The sequence below is a fragment of the Hippocampus comes genome, unplaced genomic scaffold (genome assembly GCF_001891065.2).
Source record: "Hippocampus comes isolate QL1 unplaced genomic scaffold, H_comes_QL1_v1.1 scaffold166, whole genome shotgun sequence".
NCBI lineage: Eukaryota > Metazoa > Chordata > Actinopteri > Syngnathiformes > Syngnathidae > Hippocampus > Hippocampus comes.
In genome coordinates this window covers 704,821-729,291 of record NW_017805452.1, presented here as the reverse complement: position 1 = coordinate 729,291, position 24,471 = coordinate 704,821, and the positions used below count along the sequence as shown (strand labels likewise).

Sequence of the window (24,471 nt, the reverse complement as noted above, 5' to 3'; positions counted from 1 at the left end):
GTGACTGGGGAGGGGGGATGGGTGAGAGTGCAGCAGGACAGCAGTCAGTGGCAACCTAAAAAGACTTTCTCAAGCAGAAATATTTAATCTTCTCAGCGAGAAAAAAAAAACACAGGACAAAAAGAAGCTAATCATCCACAAGCCCCCCCCCTCAAACTTTCTCTCCTACAAAGTGGGGAGGGGGGGAGCAAAAAAGATGATGCAAGATTGAGGAAATACATCTGCATGCTTAATTATTTCATGTTCTCACAATTTAAATACGACACTCACTTCATTTACATTTACAAATGAACTCTTTCCCTCACTCGCTGTCAAATCAATGGCGAATAAGGGAAGGAAAAAAAAAGCCATCCAATCAGATAGGACCTCAAAATGTACCGTATTCAGAATATTTAAATTCTGCTCAAAGGGGTAAGATGGGCCAAGTCCATTAAAAAATAAATAAATAAAAATCTCTGAAAGAAAATGAAGGGAAGCCAGAATGTGGATTATGTGCTCCCTCCTACGAGCTCCAGTTAGGAGGCGAACTGCAGCATTTTGGACCAACTGGAGATGCTTGAGGGGGGACTGGCTGACTCCAAAATAAAGTGCTGTCCAATTTAAACCCCAAGTTCAAGACTATCGGCTTTCGATAACGTGCTAGGAGGTTCACGTTAACATAGTGGGATTGATAATGGCCACTGGGACCAAACACCATAGCTTCTATTTTCTTTTCATCAAAACTCAAGAAATTCACTACTATCGAGTCCTTGATTTCCTCCACGAAAGAGGCTCGAAGGAAAAAGTGTGTTATTTCTGAAAAGGTTGAAAACTGACTTGGCCTATCATGCTATTAGGCTAACGATAAATTTAGACAATTAGCTAATGACAGAAATGCGCGACGTGCTGCCCACGTTGATTGCAACTCTGGAGTCGCTCGGCCGGCAGATCTTTCTTCGACTCTGCTGACTAATTAACCAAATGTGAGAAACATGATTTCAAATTTCGATGTGCGCTTGGGTAATCTTCTTGAAATGAATTGTTTTAGTTCGCGCAAATCGGTGACACGTCTGCTCATATGTCTGCGTCACGCCAGGGGCCAAGATGGCCACCCCAGGTACCCGATGCTGTAACCGTGGGGTCCGAGTCAGGGAGGTGAGAGGTTGGTGGCGGGGCTATCTGGCTTTGGAAGCCAGCGCATTGAAATGAGAACCATTCTTTCACTCGCCCCCGCCCTTCTCCAAGTGGCATATGGCTGGCCATTGTCCTCAGCTGCTGAGCCAGAAGTGATGCAATTTGTTGGCGTGTCCTGTCATTTCGCAAACGACCCATCCCATTCAGGACTCCAGGAAACAACGGTGGAAAACATGGAAGGGCGGCCAAAAAAGCTCGCCGACGCGCTGCCAAAACACGCTGGAGGGGGGTGCGGGAGGCGGGAGGGGGGGGGGGGACTAGAGTTAGCAATTAGCGGTGGCTAAGAGAGACTCACCACTGAAGATAAGAATGCACAAGCACTTTTGCTTATGACTTGCTTGGCGCGACGACTTGGGTCTGAACAACTAGCATTTAGCGGAAATTGGGGCAGTGCCCCTTCAGGTACGACAGAGGGAGTCATAAATCATGAAAGTTTGCTCATTCAAAATAATTTTCAGGTTGAGTTGTGGGCAAATTAGCCTTATAATGCCAATATGGGGAAGCTTCCGCAAATTGCCTGCCACAAATTCTACCTAGTCACAAATCTGACATATGAATACGTTTTTTTTCCCCCAGTTTGTCTTTGGGTCACAAATTATTGTGCCCCATCCAAATCTGTCTAGCAACAAGCGGCCATACAAAAATATGACCTAACTGGGAAACATAATTTTTTTTTTTTAAATGCCTGATTCCAGTATGCCAATTTTTGGGGGTGGGGTCACAAACAATTGTGCCCGATCAATTCTGCCTAGCAACAAGTGCCAACTCATCACATTAAATAAATAAATAAATGAATAAAATGTAAAAAAAATATCCGTACGCCTGACTGCTGTGTATTTTTTGGTTCCTCTTCGGGGCAACAATAATCGTGCCCCGTCAATTCTGACGAGCAACAAGTGGCCATAAAAAAATATGATGAAACGTCTCGTGACGTACAATGACAAGATCTCACTCACATATGACATAATATCGGTCACTAATAATTGCACCCCATCAATTCTGCCGAGCATGCAAGTGGGTATGAAATGAACTAACTGATTTGTCACTCGAGGTTGCAAATAAGCAGGGTGAATTTCGCATTCGTTCGTTGTTTCAGGCAAAGTCAATGATTAACTCACAAAAAAATCATCCATAGGATCAGATCATTCCCACAGTACTTTCACCCCGAGCCGCCTCCGTCTTTAATTAACTCTGCCAGGGAGGGTTAGCGAGGGGGAGGTCACCTTCAAAAAGCATCGCCGGCACTTTTTTTTTTTTTTTTGCGTGACATCAAATCAAATTCATCATAGCTGACCTCATCTCTTGTCGGGACGTCCTGGTGGAAAACGTCGCCGCCCCCTCGGACCTGCCAAACAAAGAGGATTTGACAGCGGGGAACTCGGAGGTGTCAGCGGGAGGCGCTGCTGCAGTCAAGTGTCTGAGCTCTTGTTTGGAGGAAGCACAACTTTTTAGACATCCATGCCAAGTCACTGTTCAATACTTCATAATAAATCAAATGAAAAATAATCGACCTAAATTGACTTCTTTTTTTTTCTTCTTTCGGAAAGTCATTTACTAAAAGTGTCCTAAAGCAGACAAATGATCTCTCCCTGCAGGTCACTGACACGTTCATTTAAGCCAAAGGTTACAGTCAAATTAATGGGCCAAAATGCAGCGGAAAAAAAAGAAAAAAGTGAAAATTTAATTAGTGGGCACCTCTAAAATTGGACAACTAATCACAAGGCTCGGGTTTCATCCATCTTTTGATTAAATGATCATCACATCTGGTAAACCTTGCATGAGGAGCAGGTGGGGCAGCGCCCTACCAAATCTAGCAGAGAGCTTTGTTTTGAAAAATATCATTTTAGATTACTATTACATGATCATTAGAATTAGAACATTATGGTATGAATCCAACGTCATTATTATATTAACATTACCGTCCATTGGGTAACAATCGTAGACAGACGCGACAATGCGAGCCCTCGTTCGATTTGCTTCCCGTGCAGGATATCATTCTCCGACGCCTCGGCTTTGACCACCATCTCCTTTTTTATTTTTAATTTTTTTTTTTTGTCGTTTACCGGCTTTTCTTGCCGCCGCCTTTTGATTTCAATCCAATTTACACGGGTGTCCATTTGCAATTACTGTAAGGTTGTGATCGCTTCAAATGCAATGAGGCCTCAGTGTCTTCTCTCCATATCAAACGCTATTCTTTCATCCTTACCATTTACTCAGATTCATCCAAAAAAAAAAAAAAAAACATAAATGATGAGAAAATAATTGAATATGAAGCTGATTATGACGCCGTCATAAATGTATTCTGCCGCGTTTCAAGCCGCCTCTATTGATTTCATCTCTGTTGCACGAGCTCGTAATGACGTTTCTTTTATGGGTCCGTCTCATTTGCATAAATGACACTGAGCCACCTTTGATGTAAATGAATAGAGTTTCTGTATCTTTGATATCAAGCACACGCTAATTTATGAAGTTAAAAAAAAGAGCGGGGGGATATATTTTGTGGAAATTGTTTTTACTAGTTTTAAGCGTTTTTTTTTTTGGGAGAGAGGAATAATACTGTATATGGAAATAATGATGACGATTAAGAAAAGATGTTGGTCACTTGTGGCTAGGCAGGAACTAGACACCAGCAACAGTTCTTTGTGCTTCCAGCCGCCCCTCCCAAAATGTTCTGTGTTTTTTTTAATAAAAAATAATAATAAATCCCTCTGTGCCATTGCACTTTATTAAAAAAAAAAAAGTAACAAACTAGTAAAACAGAATGTCAAGAATTGATCACAATTACAGGTTTTTAAAAGGTTTATTTATCACCAATGCTCGTTTTGTTAGCTTGTCTATAGCATTTTGCATTGAGTGTTAGCATTGTGTGAGGAGACTTTAGTAAGGCACTGTTAATGTAGTTTTTGTTTTATGTTTAGTTTGACAATAAAGTTCGCTCAGCGTCTTCTGCCCATTTTTTTTCCCCCTGCAAACATCAATCAAGCGACGATCTTGAAAATCTCAGTTGTCTTACTCGTAAGTGGAGTTAACAATATACAGTATGTGTATTTTTATTTTTTTATTTCTACGTCTGAAAGGCATTGACCCACACACAAAGTGGCCATGCAAGGCGCCCAATGTTCCATGTTAAAAAAAAAAATTAAAAAAAAGAGCATGGCCACTTCATCTAAATGCAGCTTTTAGTCCACACTAATAGATCAGACAAAGGTAATGGACCTTTGTCATGGCCTGAGGGCGACAGGCACAAATGTGAGTGTCACACACGCACACACACGTACACACACGATTCTAATTACCAACGATTATCCCGCAAAACGTGTAAATGGAACAATAAATATGGCTTTTTAAACCTGGCTGTTACAAGCTAGCCCAGATGATCTCCACTAATTATTAGCAAACAGCCCGGACATGTCGTTGCGGAAAAGCCGACAAAATAAAAAGGCAGAGGGGTGATCAAAGTTGAAAAGTGGTGATCAAACAGGGTGAAAATGGGTAAACAAAAGCACAACCCGCTGGATTAAACCCAAGCAACACACATACGTGTGAAGTGAAAACTTTTTACTTACCACATGAAAGCTAATGATGTACGAAGAATATAAAATGCAACATCTTCGCTAAATGATGCCATGCTCGGGCAAAGGAATCGATTTGAATTAATTCAAGAAGTGAGTTAAGTTGAATTATAAGCATGTATTCTTTATCCTCTGGAAAAATGACGAATATTATGGCATCTTGGTTGCAACGATCTTCTTTGCGTGCTATGTATGTATAGCAAGATTATTGGAGTTAACATAAACAAAACAAAAGAAACTTTTTTTTTTCTTCAATTAATATCCTACATGAGTTGTAGGGGTTCATTTCAAATGAATTGGCGTTGACAATTCCAAAATAGTGTGAAACCATATAGACATTTTTTTTTCTACATGGTATGTTAAAAAAAATTACAACTATTAAAAATGAGACAAAAACGAAGCATTTTTAGAAAGAAACTTGCTCTCAAAACTCATTAACACAAACTGAATTGAACCCTTTCATGCACAATGTAACCTGATAACATGCTGACCTGTCCACTGAAGTGACCACTGTCCCTTAAAGGGTTCAAAACAAAAATCAAAACGTAATAAAAACTATCCATGATGAAAGATCCCAAACTATCCCTGATGTACAACAATGACATTACAAGACATTTAACTGTCAACTTTGTTGTTACGTTGAGTGTTAGGACATTAGCATTAGTCCCGACTAACTAAATAAAACAAATGGTGATAAGCCCCCACAGTGTAAATGGCAATTAAAGGAGAGTAAAAAAGTGCCTGAAGCGGTTGTCGTCCTTGTGTTTCACACTTTTGAGAGCGCCCGCTCTCTCTCTCATTTGTCTAATTGAGGCCCATTCAATCAATTAAGTGCACTGGAAATGCTGATTGGGCTGATTAGTGGATTTGTTGAGATGACGAGGAGTCAAATAATTCACCGCCTGCCGTTAAAAGTCAACACGACCAATGCGGACAAATGATGAAATGTAGTGCCATTAGTTTTACTAAAGAGGGGAGTCATCCTAATCAAAGCTGTGGGGCTTGTGTCACCCTCTCCCTCTCTCTCTCACACACACACACACACACACACACACACACGCACGCACACACACACACACACACACACACACACACACACACACGCACACACACACACGCACACACACACACACACACACACACACACACACACACACCTGACTGACAGCTACACTTCAAAATAACGAGAGCAGGATTTGGATGAGAAAATACTGCCCCCTACTGACGGTTTAAATATAAATCAGCATGCCAGTCAGCATTACTTGACATGATCCTGAGCAAATTAATTATCAGTTAGCAATTCGTTTGTATGATTAAAATAAGTGCATTTCAATCAGTGTTTAATGTAAGATTTCATGTATTTTATTTGAGTATATTTGTTGGTTTTGTTATATTACATCTATGATGATAACATTTTATTTTGTCTATTTCGCTGTATTTATTTTAATCCATTAATTTTTTTAATGATGTTGGTTATCTGCAGGAATCAAGTGGCAGTTCCAAAATTAACAGCACCTGCAGTTTTTTTTTTTTAAATCCCATTCTTGGACAAAGGAATAATCTGACCTAAAGAGATTGACACTTCATTTGGAGGATCGATATTTACAATTCTGTTCTTTCAGGAAGACCTGCTCCACGCTACCCCGCTCCTAAATAAGATGATCATATCTCCACTTACCTGGGAATGCCTTTTCTCCTGGTGCTTCACGGGTGGAGTCTGAGAAGATAGCCGGTACACTTAATGTGGCAGGGTGGGGTCCGGGTCATTCATCAAGAGGTGGCAGGGAAGACAGGCAGGTGGATTTCCACAACCTGCAGGTCAGATCACTTGTTTAACACATGTACACAACACAATAAACACATTGGTAAATAAATCCACATCATTCATAAAATCCTGAAAAAGTCATATTTATTGCCGTTCCCAAATGGGTCTTATAAGCAATAAATAATGGGCAACATTTTAAAAATGACATAACTGTAGAACGGGACTGTGATATCATTTTATACAAGCCTGACCTCTACTGGTCGGAATGGGTCAAACATGTTGGGGATGTGACTTCGGCGGTTTTAACAGAAGTTGAATACCATAAGAATATAAAAGTAGCAATATAATACTACTATATAATATTGCACGGTTATAAAGAAAACCCATTAAATTAAGACATTACCTCCTCGAAAAGCACCTCAAATCGTACTTATGTGCGTTTGTTTGACTACCTGGCGGTGATTGATGACGACTTCGCATTTAAGCGCATGCGTAGAAATGAGTCTCCGCAGCTTCTGTTTACGATCCATTAACGCGTTTTTTTTTTCTTGTTAAAAATCGGTGATTTTTAAGATAGCGTTTCCGCGATATACGTGCTGGACTATATGTTTATAAAAAAAAAAACCTCTTGGTCACGGATGCCGAACTCACTCGCGCGCATGCGTAGAGGTGAGCCACGAGCAAGGTTTTATGAGTCATTTTCTATTTCATATTTATATATCATCTATATTCATCCAAATTTAGCTATAAAACTCGCATTTAGTCCACCATTTAGTCAAACGAGTTACTATGAGTCACCTTGAAAGTGGTTGTACTGAAAGTGTAGCTATTTAGTCTGGATTAAAAGTCTGATACAGTACATTTTTCTTGTGTTTAGAGTGTAAAAGGCTGTCTGGCGGTCCACCTTTTCATCAGGTCATCAGAGAAAAGAATCCCATTATGGCAAACAAAGGCAGCAGCAAATGTGGCGATAAGTACTCCATTCACAGCAAACATCTTAAGAAAGGTCTTCCTTCAGTTGCATTCTTGTGATTTGCACCTCATCTGTGCTGCATTCACAAAGGTAAAAAGAACTCTTTTATGTCAGCTTTTGAATATTCAATTGTATTGCAAGGCACACAAGTTAGTGGAAATGTGACTCGGCGCAGTCTCAACATCACAGTGTAGTTTTAAATAAACTGGTAAAAATCTTCAAAAGGAAAATGTCATCATTATATCTTATAGTTGTCATACAATAAAAATATGTGGAAATAGTATTAGGCGAAAATGCAACTCGAGTCTTTTTATTTGCCATATACTGATATACGCTACATAAAAGATAAATTTCTTCTTTTACATTAGAGTATAGGTCTTCAAACTGTTCCAAACGTTCAGAATTATTTTTTTTAAATCATACATTTTTATCAGATTTTATTCCACCTCAAAATCCTGTTTTACCAAACTACTTCAAAAACAGATTATGTGCTTTTCCCCAATATTTATTAATACAACATTACTATTTCATATAAACTATACAATAAATATGAAAAGCTTTATTTTACTAAACAAAACACAAAAAGCACTCATCTTGGATAAAAATATATTGTTGCTGTCCAACAAAAAAGTGGTGTTTTTTTTTTAATTAAAATCCACAAAATGTACAACATTCTTTTTTTGAAGGGGGGATGACACTGACACTTCCAAATACCACATTTCCCCTCGTCTCCAGTATTGACCGATCACTTGCATCTGTGTCCATTGACCTTCATATGCTACTTAGCAAGTGAAAGCAGCGCCTTGGATGACCTAACGTGTTTTTGTGTTGTTTGCGCACAGTGCACTCAAAGCTGAGTAGGGATCAGTGATGCAAATGCAGCACATCGGACGACAAAAGGTTGAGATTGCTCGTCCAAATGCCAACTGTTCTCTTCTGGGAGGGAACCTCGCATAAACAAAATGGACGCTTCGGCTGGTGACACAGATAGACACACACAGGTGAGTATGTAAAAGTACCAATGAGTGAAAAAAACATTTAGTGTGTCCGCTGGTGAAATAATGAAGTCAAAGTAAGCATTTGTTACTTTCACAAATAATAATAATAGTAATCAAAAATCCGCAAGGGGATATTTTGCAGTTGTGTTTTCTTCATTTTGGTTCCTTATTTCTCTTACCCCTCATTTTTTTGTACATTTATTTTCAAAGGTTAAAATTGCGAAAATGACAATAACTTAAACATAAAAATAAATAAAACTACCCTCGTATAACTTTATTATCTTGTCAATCAAACGTGGTGGACCTAATGTTGTGACCACAGGTGGAAAGTAACCATTGAGAGGTGATAAGGTCATTTATTTTGGTTTTGGTATTTTTCTTTTGTTTTGTCTTTTTTTTTGGGGGGGGTTAAGTTGCCATTTTTTATTGAGCAAAATAAACTGACTAAAATGATAACATGCTCTCAAATAAATTGAACCAGTGAGTAACAGCTTTGACGTAAGCACCACACATACTCGTGACTTCATAAAAGTAAATAATTTCAAAGCAAGGGGTTGCTTGTTGCAATAATGCTGATTAATATTTCTGTCGACGAGTCCAAAACTACAAGCACAGTGTCGCAAATTGTTTACCCTCAATATTGAGCACTACTATTAACTATTAGGTTGTGTTATCTGTTATTGGACCAAAGTTGTTATAGTTAACGGAAAAAAAGTAAATACGAAATGGAGATCCTCCCACCCCCCTTTTTTTAAGTCGAACTCCTGAAGTGTCCACGCAGACCAAAACTCCACCTCTGCTAACGATCCATCCATCCGAGTATCAAAAGCTCCGCATTAGCAGCTGGGTACACACCCCCTCTATTGTCTGGACGGGCCTTAAAGAGCGAAGCCCAACTTTTGAGCCCTTCATACCTGATTTGACCGACAAAGCTGCGTTCCCAGCACGTATCATGTCCACCTCCAGCAACAAGTTCCGAGCTCAGCTTCCAGCCGGCCTTGGCGGCATGCGCCACAAAGTCCTCCGGAGCAGCACCACCTATCTGGCCCGGATCGCCATCATCCTCCAGGACGCCCCGGATAAAATGCTCACATTCGTGGGGGGGGGGGGGGGGGGGGGGGGGGGGGGGTTTACACACACATAAAATAAGCTCCACATGGCATAAGAAATGTAGTTTCTTACTGTACCTTGATGTTTTGTAGCTGATGGACAGGATGGGCCCGCTGGCCCGAGAGGACAGGAAGTCCATCGAGAACAATATCAGAGTATGTTTGTCCACCAACAAGTGCTTTGTCAAGGTAAGATGGTCTTAAAGTAAAAAAAAAAAAAAAAGGGGGGGGATAAACAAAACAAAAAAAATAGAGAGCAAATAAGGACTCGGCAACTTTTGTGCACCAGGATCACATTTAATCCTTTCATGCACCCTGTAACCTGATAACATGATAAGCTGTCCACTGTAGTAACCGCTGTCCCTGAAAGGGTTAATCTTTTTTTTTTTTAATCAAATAAACAAGGCAAATTATGATGAAAAAAACAATGGGAAATTATGTGAAACGACCGCTGTCCCTGAAAGGGTTAATCTTTTTTTTTTTAATCAAATAAACAAGGCAGTCCATGGGAAATTATGTGAAACTGTGTATTCAAAATATCTAAAATAATGTGCTCTATCATTTTTAATACGATTGACTTAATTGTTTATTGAAATGTTTTATTTTAGCAAATTTCCCCATTGTGGGGCAAAACAATCTTATTCTAAAGGAAACCTCAAGGGAAAAAAAAAAATTTGCATGAATGGAAAAAAAAAAGTCGTCAGAACCATTCAAGGTGGAGCTTTGCGTCACGTTTGCGAGGTGGTGGTGGGCCCCAAAAAGCAGGCACGGGGGAGGAGCAGGGTGTACTTGACCAATTGTATTAAAACACAGAGAAAACTAAATCCAAAACAAATAAAGTCCAAAGTATCAAACAAAAATCATGACTGTGGCTAAAACATAACTGTGACCAAAACATGACTGAAACAAACCTGACAGCAGCAAAGAAGCAAACAATGACCCGACAATGAGCGATCGGGGAGGGAGTCCTTTTAAAGCACTAATTACAGAATGAGCAACAGGTGTGCAGCTGCAGGGAGAGCCCTACAGTGCCACCTGTTGGTCCCAAACAGAATCATGACACTTTGGAACACACAAAATAATTAGCAGTGATGATTTCAACAAAATGTTTTGTATTTTATTGACAGAAACAAAATATTTGTGGTTCAAAAGAAAGAAGTTAATTCATATTTTCTGAGTGGTTCAGTGGTTGACCAACTGTACCAACCGTTAAATTTTTTTTTTTAAAACATGCCCGCACACAGCTATCTTAAATCTCCAATCAGAAGGAAAGTGTGAGGAAGGGCAAGAACAGAAAAAAAAACATTCATAAATTCATTTTTTCAATGCAAATAATCATTGTCATTGGATTAAAATACAAAAAAAGTTCAATACAAACAGCACTCAAATGTTTAAAAGTGAACCAATTTTAAAGACTAAATGCAAAGGTATTGAACTTTAAAGTTAAATGTAACTGAACTGCACTTGGGCAGTGACTCTTGGACCACATTGTGAGAATCACCGGAATAAAAATAAGTCCCGATATGGAACCAAAATGTAATGAACCTACACCCCCTCCTCCCACTTCCAGATTCCTTTGGTTCCCGACTGCCTGGGCAGCAAGCGTAACTTCTGGAAGCTGGACCTGAGTCACATCACCACCAAAATGGTGCGCCGTCACTTTCAGGATCTCTTGGATTTCTTCCCTGAGCTGAGCGGCCGGAGTAAGGACGGCACGTGGAGCGCAGCACCACCGCTGCCGTTACCACCGCCGCCGCCTCCGCCGCCATCTGTCCAGATAAGCTGCGAGGTCAAGTTCAGCGGGCCTTTCTCCATCGAGTCCCTGCTGAAACGGGACAGCCCGGCCCCCGCCAGAACCTCGCCGCTCGTCAACGTCCCCGTACAGAGCGACTACCCTCGTCTTTATCATTCCACGCCACTGGACCAGAAGCGCCGCATCAGCGGGGATGAGGAAAGTCTCCTGTCCGGGCACTACCATAGTTTTGTGTCATGTCCAGCAGGAGGCGCCGCCCACCACAAAACAAGCAAACCGTTCTGCACCGGACCCCCATTCCCCACTTACGCAGTCACCCCCTTTAACCAATCATACAACCCGATCCCTACTTATGATCCACACCGCTTTTTTTTCTGAACTTTTTTTTTTTTTTTTAGCAAAACAAAAAAAAAAAGCACTTTATATTTTTATCACGCATGTGGATGGATGTGACCGTTTTTGTACCTGTGTTTACATTTTTGTTTACACATTAAATTCAGCCTTTGACTTCACATTAAATGCTTTCTTGTTATTTTGTGTTTTATTTATTCAAGTGCAGCAACAACTTATTAGCTTTCGGGTGAAATTCCAGGACCAGCCTAAAACGCATTCAAACCTTTTGTGGAGGTGAGCCAGGAGGAGGAATCAGAGGGCAAGCTCGGGCGGTATGCCGGAGACGAATCAGGGTTCTGGAAAAGTGCTGATGAAGGGAACATCTTGATCTAATGGTTAAGACCAGAATAGCCCAAAAAAACCCCGTCAACCAATCTGCTGTCACCAGAGGTGCTGAAAGAGTGAGATTGGACGAAGACCAGATGGACCCCCACACAGACTCCGATTGGGACACGTTAGAAAAACACAAATGTGAAGGCTGCAGCCGACACCACGGTCCATCTTCTTGATTTTGTTGTTGCGAGTCCCAGAGAAGCAGCCCAGATCACTTTGTCCAACTTCTTGAACTCCAGAGCTTTTGACAGATAAACCAGACGGCAATTTCGATGAACTGAGAGATAAAACAAACACGCGGTTGAAGAAAATGTTCGTTTATTATAAATTGCTCATTATTTTTTTTCACCCTTGTGAGCTGGAAAAACTCCAGTTGATATAAAAAAAAAAAAAATTTCTTTTGAAACCAGTGTATACTGATTTTACTCTACAGGTGATTCAGAAAAACAAACAAACAAAAAAACAGCCTTTATGTCAACATCAATGCAAAAAAAAAAAAAAAAATGTGCGGACTCTCTTTGGCATGTTGCATACTTGATCATTTTTGGACAGTCAGCTTGCTCCAGGCACGACCGCTGTAGTGGGATGGGACAGAGGCAGGATCAAATAGGGATGGGAGGTGCAACCCGGGAGGGGCGCCGTAGTCTTGGTACTCCGGGAAGTCGCCTGGACCCGCCTGATGCGGTAATGTCCAAGATTGTGTCTGAATCACGGCATTGGTTTGGAATTCCGTTTGCGGCACGTGACAACCTGCCATATGCGTAGCGACTGGCGGCGGTTGGGCCTGGCGTGTATTTTCGTGCTTTTCAACTGGAGTCGGCGACCAATCGCACCACTCTGCAGAGGCGGAATTGAACCACTCTCGAGCGACGGGCACCTCGGTTTGCCACTCGTTGGGAGAGGCAGGAACTGAATCCTCGCCTCGGTGGTTTCTGGCCGGATGAAAATAGTGAGCAACGCTTAAGTCTTCCTCGGCTAGGTTGGTGGGCTCAGAGTCCAAGTCTGATTCCAGGGGGTCAAGAGGTGGACTTTCTTGGCTGAAGGGTGTCCTCTCCAGCAGCATCGAACCTTCAGTGAGTGGAAGGCTTACATTGAACACCACCCGACTTTTGCCTGGGACACCGCCGTCCTGTTTCTTGACTCTGGGGCCTTCTGCTGGGATGAAAAGATGAAAACAAACAAACAAACACAAAACACAACAACCACACGCAATGAAGAGTTACCACTGGGATAATAGCGGTAAAAGGTACGCTTCTTGGCTTTTTTCCCCTTGTGGACAGTTGGGTGGCTGCTCTTCCAAAGCCTGCCGATGCCTGAAAAGTAACCACAGAAAAGATGGTGAAATAAAGGGTGAAAAACACCAAAACTGATTTTTAGGGAAAAGGTATACTGGTGTTTTGTGCACAACTGTGATGCAAATAATTTCTGCTTAAGTGGTGCCAAACACCTGAAAGGTCCTATTCTCTAAAATACAAACAACAATCATGAAAATGTGCTTTTGATGGCGTAAATCATTTACAGAGTCACCAATGGAACAATTTGTAGTTGTAGTATTTAGTAGTGTGTGCGTGCCATGCGTGGAGCTTATGTCATCGCTTCTACTTCGAAATGTAAAATCTCTGTCATCTTTTCTCTCTTTTGGGAGGAGATTTCATGTGTCAAACACTTTGATCTGTCACAAGTAGCTTGGAACGGTCGAATTTCCAAAGATGTGCCATGGTCACAAGTTTTTTTTTCGACTTGGCTCTCAGCGATGGCGGATGCTTTTTGCTCTGTTCGTTCTTGCCCCATAAGGTACTTACACCACTTGTAACTTTTGCTAGCAAGTTGTCCACAGAGGAATTGGGGTGCTTTGACCACCTAGAAACACAACACGTTTTAAACACAGCCGTCAATCGAAGCAGCAAAAGAAGAAAGTTTCAAAAGTGCACACGTCTCACTTCCATGTTTCCTCGTCCGTCCTCGCGCTCAACCTTCTTAGCCAGCGAGTCCATCAGCTGACTGTGGTTGCGGGCGTTTGGTCCCGCGGCCACCACCAGCTCGCGCCGCGTTTCCATCTAACACAAGAGTCGCAGGTTGAAATTCCAGTTTCACATTCTCTCTCCCTGTCACCCACGCTCATGGATAAATGCTGACCAGGTAGCTGCGCACATGGCTCGAGCTGCTGACGTGGTGGATGAAAGCCCGCGTGTTGACCCGAGCCCGGCAGCAGTGGCACAGGAAGCAATAAGTGCGAGCGTCCTCCTCGCAAACGCACTCAGTTACCCTGAAAAGACCTGAGAGGCCAAAGGGGATGAAAACGTGTCAGCGGCACTTATAATTTTTTTTTTAAGATAATGGAATTCTATTATTGGGAAAAAAATATACGGTTTAAAAGACAATTTGGTCTTATAGTTTGGTTTCTTCATTTCAATCAAGACAACAGAAAACAGGTCTCAAAATGCTTGCTTTGCCAAACAACATTCATTACAAAATGGTCGCCTGTGATGATGCTACAGAAACAGTGCCTAGAACTGACCAATGAGAGGTTTCGTTCCCTTGTACCGATCGCGCAAGGTGTGGCCAAAGCTCGGAGTGAGTTCCCCGGCCCAGGAAGAACCATCACCATCTGCGAGCTGGGCCTCCATGTGGACAATCTTGACCACCCTGTGTTCCTCTTCCTTGTAATCTTCCTCTTCTCCACCATCAAGCCTGTTGTTCGACGGGCTTTCTGGCTCGGCGGCTCCATACATGAGGAACCTACTCAAGTTTATCGCTTAAAAAAAAAAAGAATATAGTCATTTAATATGCAACAACAAGATGAAGTGATGGATTCAAGAGCTGGGAAATTACCCTCGCTATCACTGGTGGCTTTTAGCATCTCGAAGGCAGCATCCTCAACTTCCAGCAACTTTTTTTTGGGGACACAAAAACAAACCATGCGACGGTTATATAAATGATGTCAATGGCGCCCTCGTCTTATTTGTCATAAAAATGTAAAAAGGAAGAAGGTCAAGTGACCCATAAATACAAAATGGCACAAAAAGTGGTATGACAGCTAAATTAACAAGACATGGTGTTGCTGTCATACATGCTAAAGGCTAACAAAAATGTAGCAAAGAAGCAGCACCGGTGAGTGACATGCAAATTGGGCCGCATAAATAACTAAAATGCTGGGAAAATTGTCACTTACTGCTAACAGCTAAGCTAACAGCCTACCTAAACGACGTGCTGCATGCTAACAAGAATGGAAGCGGGGAAGAAGCACGAGCAATTGCTGCGCAACCCAAAAAGAACAGAAAATGGTTAAAACGTGGAATTTATTGCTAGCACCCAAGTTAACAGGCTAACAAGAAAACATATTGCTATCAGACATGCTAATGGCTAACAGGCGAAAAAAAAAAAAAACAATCTCATCAAATCTCTAATCTGTCTAGTCTTTGTTTGAGCACCAGAATTAGTTTGGAGCATGTTGGAAGCAAATGACTTCTCCCTTTAGCCGCCGATGGTAATGTTAAAGTTTTTGTCGTGAAAGAGACCTTGATGTCCCCGGGTCCCTCCTTGTCCTCCAGCGCCCTGGCGATGTCCATCAGAGGCCGGGCCAGCAGAGACATGTCAGTGCCACTCTGCTTCACGTTCGACAGCAGGTGGGGGTACCAGAATTTCTGTCCAGTAAACACCAAAGCACCATACATGTTATGCTAACTAGCGACTCGCAGAGTCGCTAGTTAGTAGTTTAGGATTACGATTTTTGATTGGAGAGGGAATTATGAACAGTAATTTTTAAATCTATTGTGTGTGAAAGGGACCAACTTAAAATGTGGGGGAAGGACTTGACGCGGAATGTGAGCGTGTGGAGACAAAATCAACCGCGCAATTTTTTTTTTAATCCACCGTCGCAGTTGTGAAAGGCAGCTGGCAAAACCTGAACTTTCACCTTAATAGTCGCTTCTCCCACCTTGTTTTGGTAAAAAGACGTTCTCAGACAACTTTGACGCTGCTTCTCTTTGTGAAAGTACACACAGTCACAGGAATCTAACACCCTACTCGGTTCTGTGTGAAACAGCAAATCCTGAAACTTATACAACTCCGAGGCACCGATTTGTGGACACGGCCACCGACTTGTACCTTTCGCCTTCGCATTTCTGCCTTTCACACAAGGAAGCCGGCACTGTGAAAAGCGGGCCGGTGGGCCGGGCTACTCACGGTGTAATTATATCGATGGAGGCTGCCCATGATGTGGTTGCGGATGTCACCTTTGCTCAAGCGAGACGTGCACACCTCGCAGAGGTACACGGCTTCGCCACCCCCACGCAAGCCTGCTTTCACGCATTCCGTGATGCTGCGCAGACCTGCAGGGACGTGACAGTAAATCAACCCCGTTATCATATGATTCAAAGCTAAACAATCAAGGATGTTTGTTTGTACCAATTATGGGCTGCAATCGTTGGCTGTTGTTCAGGTACACCTTCAGTGAATCAAACAGCTCACTGGACAGGCCTGCAAAGAAACACCGGGTGATAAGTCAGCGATAAAAGGGGGTTTCCGCACATTTATGATCATTTGGAGAACTGTACTTCTTTGTGTTCCGTGCTGCATGCTGTTCAGATCTGGACTCAAGGCCTGGCCAGCTGCGAGGAGTGGGCTGTAAAAACAAGAGATAATGTGGATATTTATTATGACGTGGGAGTGAGAACGTGGCCTCCGGTGTAGGTTACACTGACATCAGGATTAGGGCGGGATGTAAAGCCCACAATAATACCCTTGCCACAATTTACTCAATGCTAGTTCATTTGGCTTCCTTCAAATTCAAAAAGGAAATCACAAAAAAAAAAAAAAAAAAAAAAAAAAAAAAACAAGACAAGTCAGTCAGTTTCTTTCACGGTCTGGAGTTGAAGAAATTACAAGTTAGCACGGAACGCTGTAGTGTCGGCCCCTAGGCGGACCCACGCCTCCTCCCGCAGTCAAGGGGCGCGCAGAGGCGTCTCGCCTTCTCCCGGGGGTGGGCGGCGGGCAGGAGGGCCGACACTGATGTTCCTTCGTTGAGCCACAGACCAAGGGACGCACCAGATGTCTCTGAGTTCAAGGCCGGAGTTGATCAGAAACTAAGTACAAAACTTAGTCAAGAGTCCAAGTAGCAGGCTGGTCACAAGCGAGTTTTATTCAATTAAAACCCGGAGAGGTACAGATGTGCACATCAGAGCTCTGAACTCTCCAGGGACAAAACACAGCTTTTATAGAGTTTTGTGGGGCCAACGCCTTTTATTTCATTTCATTGGCTGGTACTGAAGTGTCGGCCCTAAGTCCGGCTCACACCTCCTCCCGGAGACAAGGGGCGCGCGGCGGCGTCTCGCCTTCTCCCGGGGATCCGCGGAGGGCCAACGGCCGACACAGAAGTTTCTCTGAGTTCGAGGCCGGAGTCGGTCAAAAACTAAGTACAAACTAAGTCAAGAGTCCAAGTTGCAGGCTGGTCACAAACGAGTTTATTCAATCAAATCCGGAGAGGTACAGATGTGCACATCGGAAAACTCTGAAATTCCTTTGAGATTAAACACGGGTTTTATAGCGTTATGAGGGGCCAACCCCTCCCATTTCATTGGCTAGTTGCGACGGTCATTTGTCAATTCTAATTGTATCTAAATGCGTTGTGTTATTCTGATTGGTTGCGGCCTTCTCGTCAGCCAAATTTGAATGGTATCTATGAGCAACCTTATCTCATGATTCTGAGTTATAATGGTATTGTAGTATCTGTTTTATACGAAGTATTGAATAGACTTTGGGCTCAATATGGGCAAACGTAGCTAGTTGGAGAAAAGGGCATATGGTTGTCAAACAGTTGCATACATGGAGAAAAGACATAAAGTTTGTTAAACAAACAGTTGCATACGTGGGGAAAGACATAAAAGTTTGTTAAACATACAGGACAAGTTTATTAAACATGCAGGACTGCGGCCGGGAAAATGACATGATGTTTATTAGACATAAAGGTCAGCAGCCGAGTTAGGGACTTGTGAGATTAAGCAGAAATGGTAAAGGTTGGAAAAAGGACACATGCTAAACGTGGATACTAAACGTGGACACGTGAATGACACTGTCGGAACCCGCATGCAATCACATAGAGGCCCGGTAGGGGCCTCCATTTTATTTTTAAGTATAAAGATATTGTGACACCATTAAAACCCAGAACCAAGACATAGAGCATTTTATAGATACCATTATAAATTAGATAATAGCGAAAGCCCTAGCCAATCAGAATTACACAACGCATTGTGATACCAATAAAATTGATAAATAACCGAAAACGACTGGCCAATGGCAGTTGAGGGGATGGCCTCTCGCAATGCCATATAAACTATGTTCAATCCCGAGGGATTTCAGAGTTCTCCTGATGTGCACATCTGTACCTCTCCGGGTTTTACCTGAATAAAACTCGTTTGTGACCAGCCTGCACTTCGGCCTCTGGACTCAATTTGTGTTTGACTCTCAAACGATCTCGGCTTCAAGCTCAAAGAAACAACTGGTGCGTCCCCTGGTCTGCGGTTCAACAGAGAAGCGATTCTTCGTGTGTCGACCCACCTGATCCCACGGCCGGCACCCGGGAGAGAGGCGGAACGCCTCGGCGCGCCCCAGACCCCCGGGGAGAGGCCTGGATCGGGCTCCGGGTCGACACATCAGTATCGCGCTGGCTTTATTCTTAAAATATAATTGAGGCCCCTATCGGGCCTTTGTGTGATTGCATGTGGGTTCTAGATATAACTGCATCCTCGTCGGCATAGCAACTCGATGTATGCGAGTTTGGGTCTTCGTTGGCTTGGCAACCTAATGAAATTACTGACGAACAAGCTTGCTAGCTTAATGGTGGGCATTCTTGCTCATCCGCTGATGACCATGTACATTTTTCTGTTTGACAACCATATGCCTGTTTTCTCTGTTTAATATGATTAGGTCACATATTCTCATGACTTTAACACGAACAGATATAAAACAGACACTACAGTACCTCGGGACGCCCCTCACTTTATCAATTCTAATGGTATCCCGATGTGTTGTGTAATTCTGATTGGCCGTGACAATCTTTGTCAGCTAGATTTTAATGGCATTTATAAACAGTTTCATACCTTGGTTCTGATTTATAATGGTATCACAATGGGCTTTATTTTAAAATATAATAGGGGCCCCTACTGGGCCTTTGTGTGATTGCATACGCTTTTCGATCCTAATGATAATTATTGCAGAACAGACAGTAGTCATTACATGTATGCGCTTCGCCACGCATATGCACTTTGCTAATCTAATGATGACCGTTGCAGAGCAGCTAACAGGCATCATCTGTCTGCATTTTTCTCCTGATTTGTTCACTGTTCGCCTTGTTTGTTGCTTTGCCTGGCAACCATATGCTCATCTCCCGCTCGTTACGTTGTGATATATTAAGTTATATATTTTTTACCACAAAACAGACACCACAACGCCGTTCGACACAGGGCTGGGGTGCATCCGGAAGATGGCCGCCCCCTCTCCGGTTTATGACACTGCATGTTTGTGGAGAGCTTGGTGCAAAATGACGTGTAGACGACCTGATTCTGCTTTTCGTCATGAACATGAGCGCAACTGAAATGCAGTCTCCACAATTGATAGATTTCCTGATACTAAGTCTTGCCCCCAAGGGGAATGGAGGTTGACCTCGGCCGGCCGGCCATCTTGGCATGTAGGCTCTCATCGTTCTTGGTTCACATCCTGTCAACTTAGAGCAAAGCTTCTCCCACGTACTCCCAAACAACATTTTAGAAGGTCAGAATCCTGCAAACTCGGTCACGGCCGCCTTGTTTTTCTGTGTGTTATCTGACGAATGGCCATATGGATGAGCATCAAACAGTCTGCCTACAACGAAGGGTTGAATATGATCTGATCCGATAAGAACGATGTGTGCATACATTTACGCTGTATTTTTTAATACAAATTTACATACTACCGAATCCCAGTGCTCTTATTTTGCAATGCCTAATAAAACTGATTTGTTGCAGGTTAATCCCAGGGACCTGATGCAAGGCTTTCATTAAACAAAAATTACGACAACGTATATCCTATGTCAACATGGCTTCTCTTTCGTCTTCATATATTGTACATGGTATGGCAATCACACAATCACTGTATCCGTATTTCTATTGCATAAATTCATTCATTCATTTTTCGATCCGCTTACCCTCACAAAGGTCGCGGGGGGTGCTGGAGCCTATTCCAGCCGTCTTCGGGCAGTAGGCGGGGGACACCCGGACCTGGTTGCCAGCCAATCGCAGGGCACACAGAGACGAACAACAATCCGCGCTCACACTCACACAGAGGGACAATTTGGAGTGTTCAGTCAGCCTGCCATGCATGTTTTTGGAATGTGGGAGGAAACCAGAGTACCCGGAGAAAACCCACGCAGGCCCGGGGTGAACATGCAAACTCCACACAGGGAGGCCGGAGCTGGAATTGAACCCGGTACCTCCGCACTGTGAGGTCGACGTGCTAACCACTGGACCACCAGGCCGCCTACTACATTAATAATAAATAACAATAATATATTTAATTTTAAAAGCGCTTTTCATTGTACTCAAAGACACTTTACAGTCCCCCCCCAGGTTCTGAGCCTGGTCGCGGGAATGGCGAGGAGGTTTGTCTTTGAGGAGCGGAGGTTGCGGGGAGGAGTGTATGGGTGAAGAAGGTTGGAGAGGTAAGGAGAGGGCCTGATTGTGAAGGGTTTTATAGGTAAGGAGGAGGAGTTTAAACTGGATACGCTGGGGAACGGGAAGCCTGACGAGGCTTTTAAGGACGGGGGTGATGTTGGGCATTACATTGATGAAGTTGGATTAAAATGTGATTTGATGTGACAAATCACTCACTGCTCTTCAATTTTGTCGATTCTCATGCAATTGCCCTAGCCGCGTCAATACAACTCGATCAAACATCCCCCCCAGTGTCACGCCATCACTTCACATGGATAATTGTCGCGGAAATTTTATATTCAACAGTGTCAACTTATATTTTATAATTCACTGTGTTAACTTGTATCACACATCCTTCCAAGAGTGGCTGCAAGTTTGTTGTTTTCCTGTGCTTCAGACATGGAGTTGCAAAGCAGGATGAGCTGCGGACAGGTGTTGAGAGAGGGCCACGCTTCTCTTTCTCTTGTCACTTTTTTTGCATTATCGAATACATATAACTAATGCTATGTGCATCTCTCTGTCTATCTCTCTCTCGCACTCTCACTCACTCAAATACATTTCCAAATATTTTGCTTTCATGGCTCTCTTAGTCGAAAAGGTTCCCTACGCCCGGTTTAGAGAATAGCATACTAACTACAATCCCAGGGCTGCCACCCACGATAAGGTCAGGGTAACCTGGCCGCCCAGTTTAAAATACACCTAAAGCCAGAGACAGAGGGACACGGATATGGCCAGAGTAAACAAGTATGTTTGAATAGAACAAGCGTTGAAGTTCCCATGCATGTTCATGTAATCTGAGATTGATTCTTGTATTGCTTGTGCTGTTTCAATTCGTGTGACTTTCAATAAAAGCTCAGGGATGGGATGAAATTTGCAGAGATCCGACCAACTCACTGTGGTTTCATCTCTCCTGGTCAGTGTCTGGCCATAGGTCTCTGTTGTCCTTTTGTCCCTAAACTTCTTACTTGTCGTGATGAAGGCCACTCCAACACGATAGGCCGGGTTCTCCCATGACAGTTCGTTTCTAAAGTGTATCATGCACTGTTGTCTTTCCAGCCCAACGATTATCCTAATAACACAACTGGAATGAAACATGCTTATCCTTCTATTGGTTACATGGATATCACACATATCCAGAATTGTGCTGACGGTGTAATCCACGACGTCGATAAATACCAGTTATGTATAATACAATTTAAATGCAAACTGATGATCAAGATGGAGTGTACCAATATAGTTTAACGACATTTCTTTCCGTTTTGACTCAGACCGTCATAACTCACAAATGGAAAATATCAAACACTTGTATTAAACTCATCAAACTTGAACTAACACTTCGTTTTTACTTTCATTAGGGGCCGCAGGTGATTCATCACACACACTCAAGACGGAGTCGAAAGTCCATTGGATAAACGAACGAATCTCAAAACACCCCAAAAACGTCATTAATTTAAGCGCTTTATTGTCAGAGTTTACTCGTCGTACAAGTTCTGTGAATGTTTTCAATTGTTCGGGTTGTCATCATAGCAGAAAAGTAGACGGAAAAGTGTGGAAATGTGATCGATGAACTCGTGTGTCGAATATCACAGCGGACCTGTTGCTCTGTTTAAAACCCAAAAAATATAATATACATTGGAATCATCGTTCGTTCGTTAGTTAGTTTGAATATTAATGACATAATCTATTCTGTAACTCTGACGGTATCCGCTTGGTTAAAATACACGTCAAGAATGTCCTATTGTTGAAACGTCTAACTGCTTCTTGTTTACTTCAAACTTAGCTTGTAGCAGACGTTTATCAAACCGAAATTACACAAAAAGGTAGCACTTAAATTGCAACTCACCGCCGGAAGAGCGACCCTTTAGTTTGTGTCCAGCTACCGCCACCCAAAAGGGTAAAAAAAAAAGTGAAAAACCAGTTTCTTTTCCTCGGAAATCGAAACCCGCGTGGACATTTGAGGGAACGACTGAGAAACGGCGACTTCCGCCCACTCTCCAAAAGGCGCATGCGCATACCGGAAAGACGTTTAAGCCAGTGGTGTCAAACCTACGGCCCGCGGACCGGAACCGGCCCCAAGGAGGTTCAGTCAGGCCCGTGGGATAATTTAAAAGTAAAAAAATACATAAAAGACACGGAATTAATAGTTTTAATACGCTGCAATTCGTGGATCATCCGCTAGAGGGGAACACGGTTTTAAATCAGAGTAGAAGACAACATTGTTTTCATCAGAGAAGAAGACAACAGCAGTCTGAGTCTGTCACTGAGACAGACCCAACACAGCAGTAAAAGCCAGTTACCTAATTCCAAGTGAAATAGCATTATCATCAAAGCCGTATTCCGACGGTGACTTTGTTTAACGATGTATGTTGAAGGTGGCTGAATTTGTTCATCCCGAGAAGAGACAAGCTTTTGCCAATATTAGCCTGACTAGGAATACTATACCAGAGAGGATTTCGGACCGATCAGCAGATTTAGACAGGCAACTGAAACAGAGAGTCAAGTCATTTTGTCAAATGTTGATGTGTTCATTCAATTTCAACATTTTCTGAATGCTCTTGTGCTTCTTTCTACCAAAACAAAGAAAAGACATGATATTTTGGTTATTTATAGCAGCGTATGGTATAATTTTAATGGTCCGGCCCACTTGACATTGAAGCCATTGTTGGAGGTGGCGGCGGGGGGAAGTGAGCGTGTTGCTGTGGACACGGCGGGATCCTTTCACCGTCCTCCGCTTCCCCCAGGTCCTCCGCGTGTTCATTTGATTCGGGCTGAGATGAGGTGCGGAATCAGAGGTTGGAAATGGAGAAGTTCTTGCAAGTGGCTTTACTGAGCGTTCAAGGCACAAGTGTGACACAAGCAAGCATTGTGGTCAAGACACAAATGCGCAAAAAACAGAGTCCCTATACAAGTCTTATATATCCTAAGAGGGGTGTATCTCCTTATGGATATCATCTTTTCCTGTTATGGGCATCAGCTTTTCTGTTTCTGTATGATGGTTTGAATGTCCTTGGTTTCTTTTAATTCCTTTTAATCATTTTTCTGTTCCGATGTTCTTGATATCGTGTTCTCATAAAACATGACGCTAGATGCTTTAACTGTTTCAACATTTCTTAGAAGTTATCTTAATGTTCTGGATGGAACACAGCTGTAGGCAGGAAACCGCAATCTAGCCACGAGACGCGCTTCCATATTTATGTGGTCGATGTTCACGAAAGGTGTTGTTAAGATATGATTCCGCTTTGTTAGCTGGATTTGAAAGAAACAATGTAGAATGCTGTTGAAGGTATTTCCTGCTTACTGTGATTACAATCACCTTTGGTACCCCCTCACCCCCACTACTTTTATGACCCCCTCCAGAGGACATGTCAACATCAAAAGAGGAACTGTTATCTCAAGTATCTGTGTTGCAGCTATTGAGGGACTGCGCTTTGCTATGAGTACTATTGATCTCAGTCTCTTTCCTGAACATCTGTTTGCACACTTAAAACAACGTATGTAGTGTTAAAGTTTATCTTCTTCCTGCTTGGTTGATTAATGGCCCCCCAAGTGTCTTCTGTTGTCCCCCCGCACCTTGGGTCGGTCCCTGATTCCTGTTAAGCCCCCCCCTGGGAAGACCTCTTATCTCAGGATGTATGCACAGCGGGGGTTCTGGAACTTGCCATCACACCAAATGGTGGGTAGTGGTGGTTTGGTCTCACCTCACCACTCCCAACTTCTT

At 42.7% G+C, this 24,471-nt stretch overlaps 2 protein-coding genes and 3 long non-coding RNA genes across 7 annotated transcripts; 3 read left to right on the top strand and 2 right to left on the bottom strand.

Moving 5' to 3' along the window:
- Positions 1 to 1,245: 1,245 nt before the first annotated feature.
- On the bottom strand, positions 1,246 to 9,471 carry LOC109518333 (uncharacterized). Its single transcript, XR_002168721.1, has 3 exons — positions 9,396 to 9,471; positions 6,424 to 6,557; positions 1,246 to 2,518 (listed from the first exon to the last, which is right to left on the bottom strand). It is a non-coding gene; the product is annotated as an uncharacterized LOC109518333 (long non-coding RNA).
- Positions 7,033 to 9,518, top strand: LOC109518332 (uncharacterized). 2 transcript variants are annotated; one of them, XR_002168720.1, is made up of 4 exons: positions 7,033 to 7,179; positions 7,388 to 7,573; positions 8,326 to 8,484; positions 9,448 to 9,518. It is a non-coding gene; the product is annotated as an uncharacterized LOC109518332 (long non-coding RNA). The 2 variants fall into 2 exon arrangements; XR_002168719.1 differs by lacking the exon at positions 9,448 to 9,518 and having other exon boundaries at positions 8,326 to 8,636.
- An 87-nt stretch (positions 9,519 to 9,605) lies between these two features.
- Positions 9,606 to 11,762, top strand: LOC109518331 (forkhead box protein H1-like). The gene is made up of 2 exons (XM_019874098.1): positions 9,606 to 9,779; positions 11,161 to 11,762. The coding sequence occupies exons 1-2, from the start codon at positions 9,687 to 9,689 to the stop codon at positions 11,719 to 11,721; spliced, it is 654 nt and encodes a 217-aa protein (XP_019729657.1). The 5' UTR covers positions 9,606 to 9,686; the 3' UTR covers positions 11,722 to 11,762.
- A 645-nt stretch (positions 11,763 to 12,407) lies between these two features.
- LOC109518381 (uncharacterized) lies at positions 12,408 to 16,689 on the bottom strand. Of its 2 annotated transcripts, none has more exons than XM_019874188.1 (11): positions 16,626 to 16,689; positions 16,477 to 16,548; positions 16,255 to 16,400; positions 15,588 to 15,713; positions 14,902 to 14,959; positions 14,588 to 14,824; positions 14,206 to 14,345; positions 14,010 to 14,126; positions 13,872 to 13,929; positions 13,293 to 13,382; positions 12,408 to 13,224 (listed from the first exon to the last, which is right to left on the bottom strand). In XM_019874188.1, the coding sequence occupies exons 1-11, from the start codon at positions 16,645 to 16,647 to the stop codon at positions 12,608 to 12,610; spliced, it is 1,683 nt and encodes a 560-aa protein (XP_019729747.1). In that variant the 5' UTR covers positions 16,648 to 16,689; the 3' UTR covers positions 12,408 to 12,607. The 2 variants fall into 2 exon arrangements, with proteins under 2 accessions (XP_019729747.1, XP_019729748.1); XM_019874189.1 differs by having other exon boundaries at positions 12,408 to 13,221.
- Positions 16,613 to 22,659, top strand: LOC109518382 (uncharacterized). The gene is made up of 3 exons (XR_002168755.1): positions 16,613 to 16,695; positions 22,281 to 22,287; positions 22,606 to 22,659. It is a non-coding gene; the product is annotated as an uncharacterized LOC109518382 (long non-coding RNA).
- The last annotated feature ends 1,812 nt before the right edge of the window (positions 22,660 to 24,471 follow it).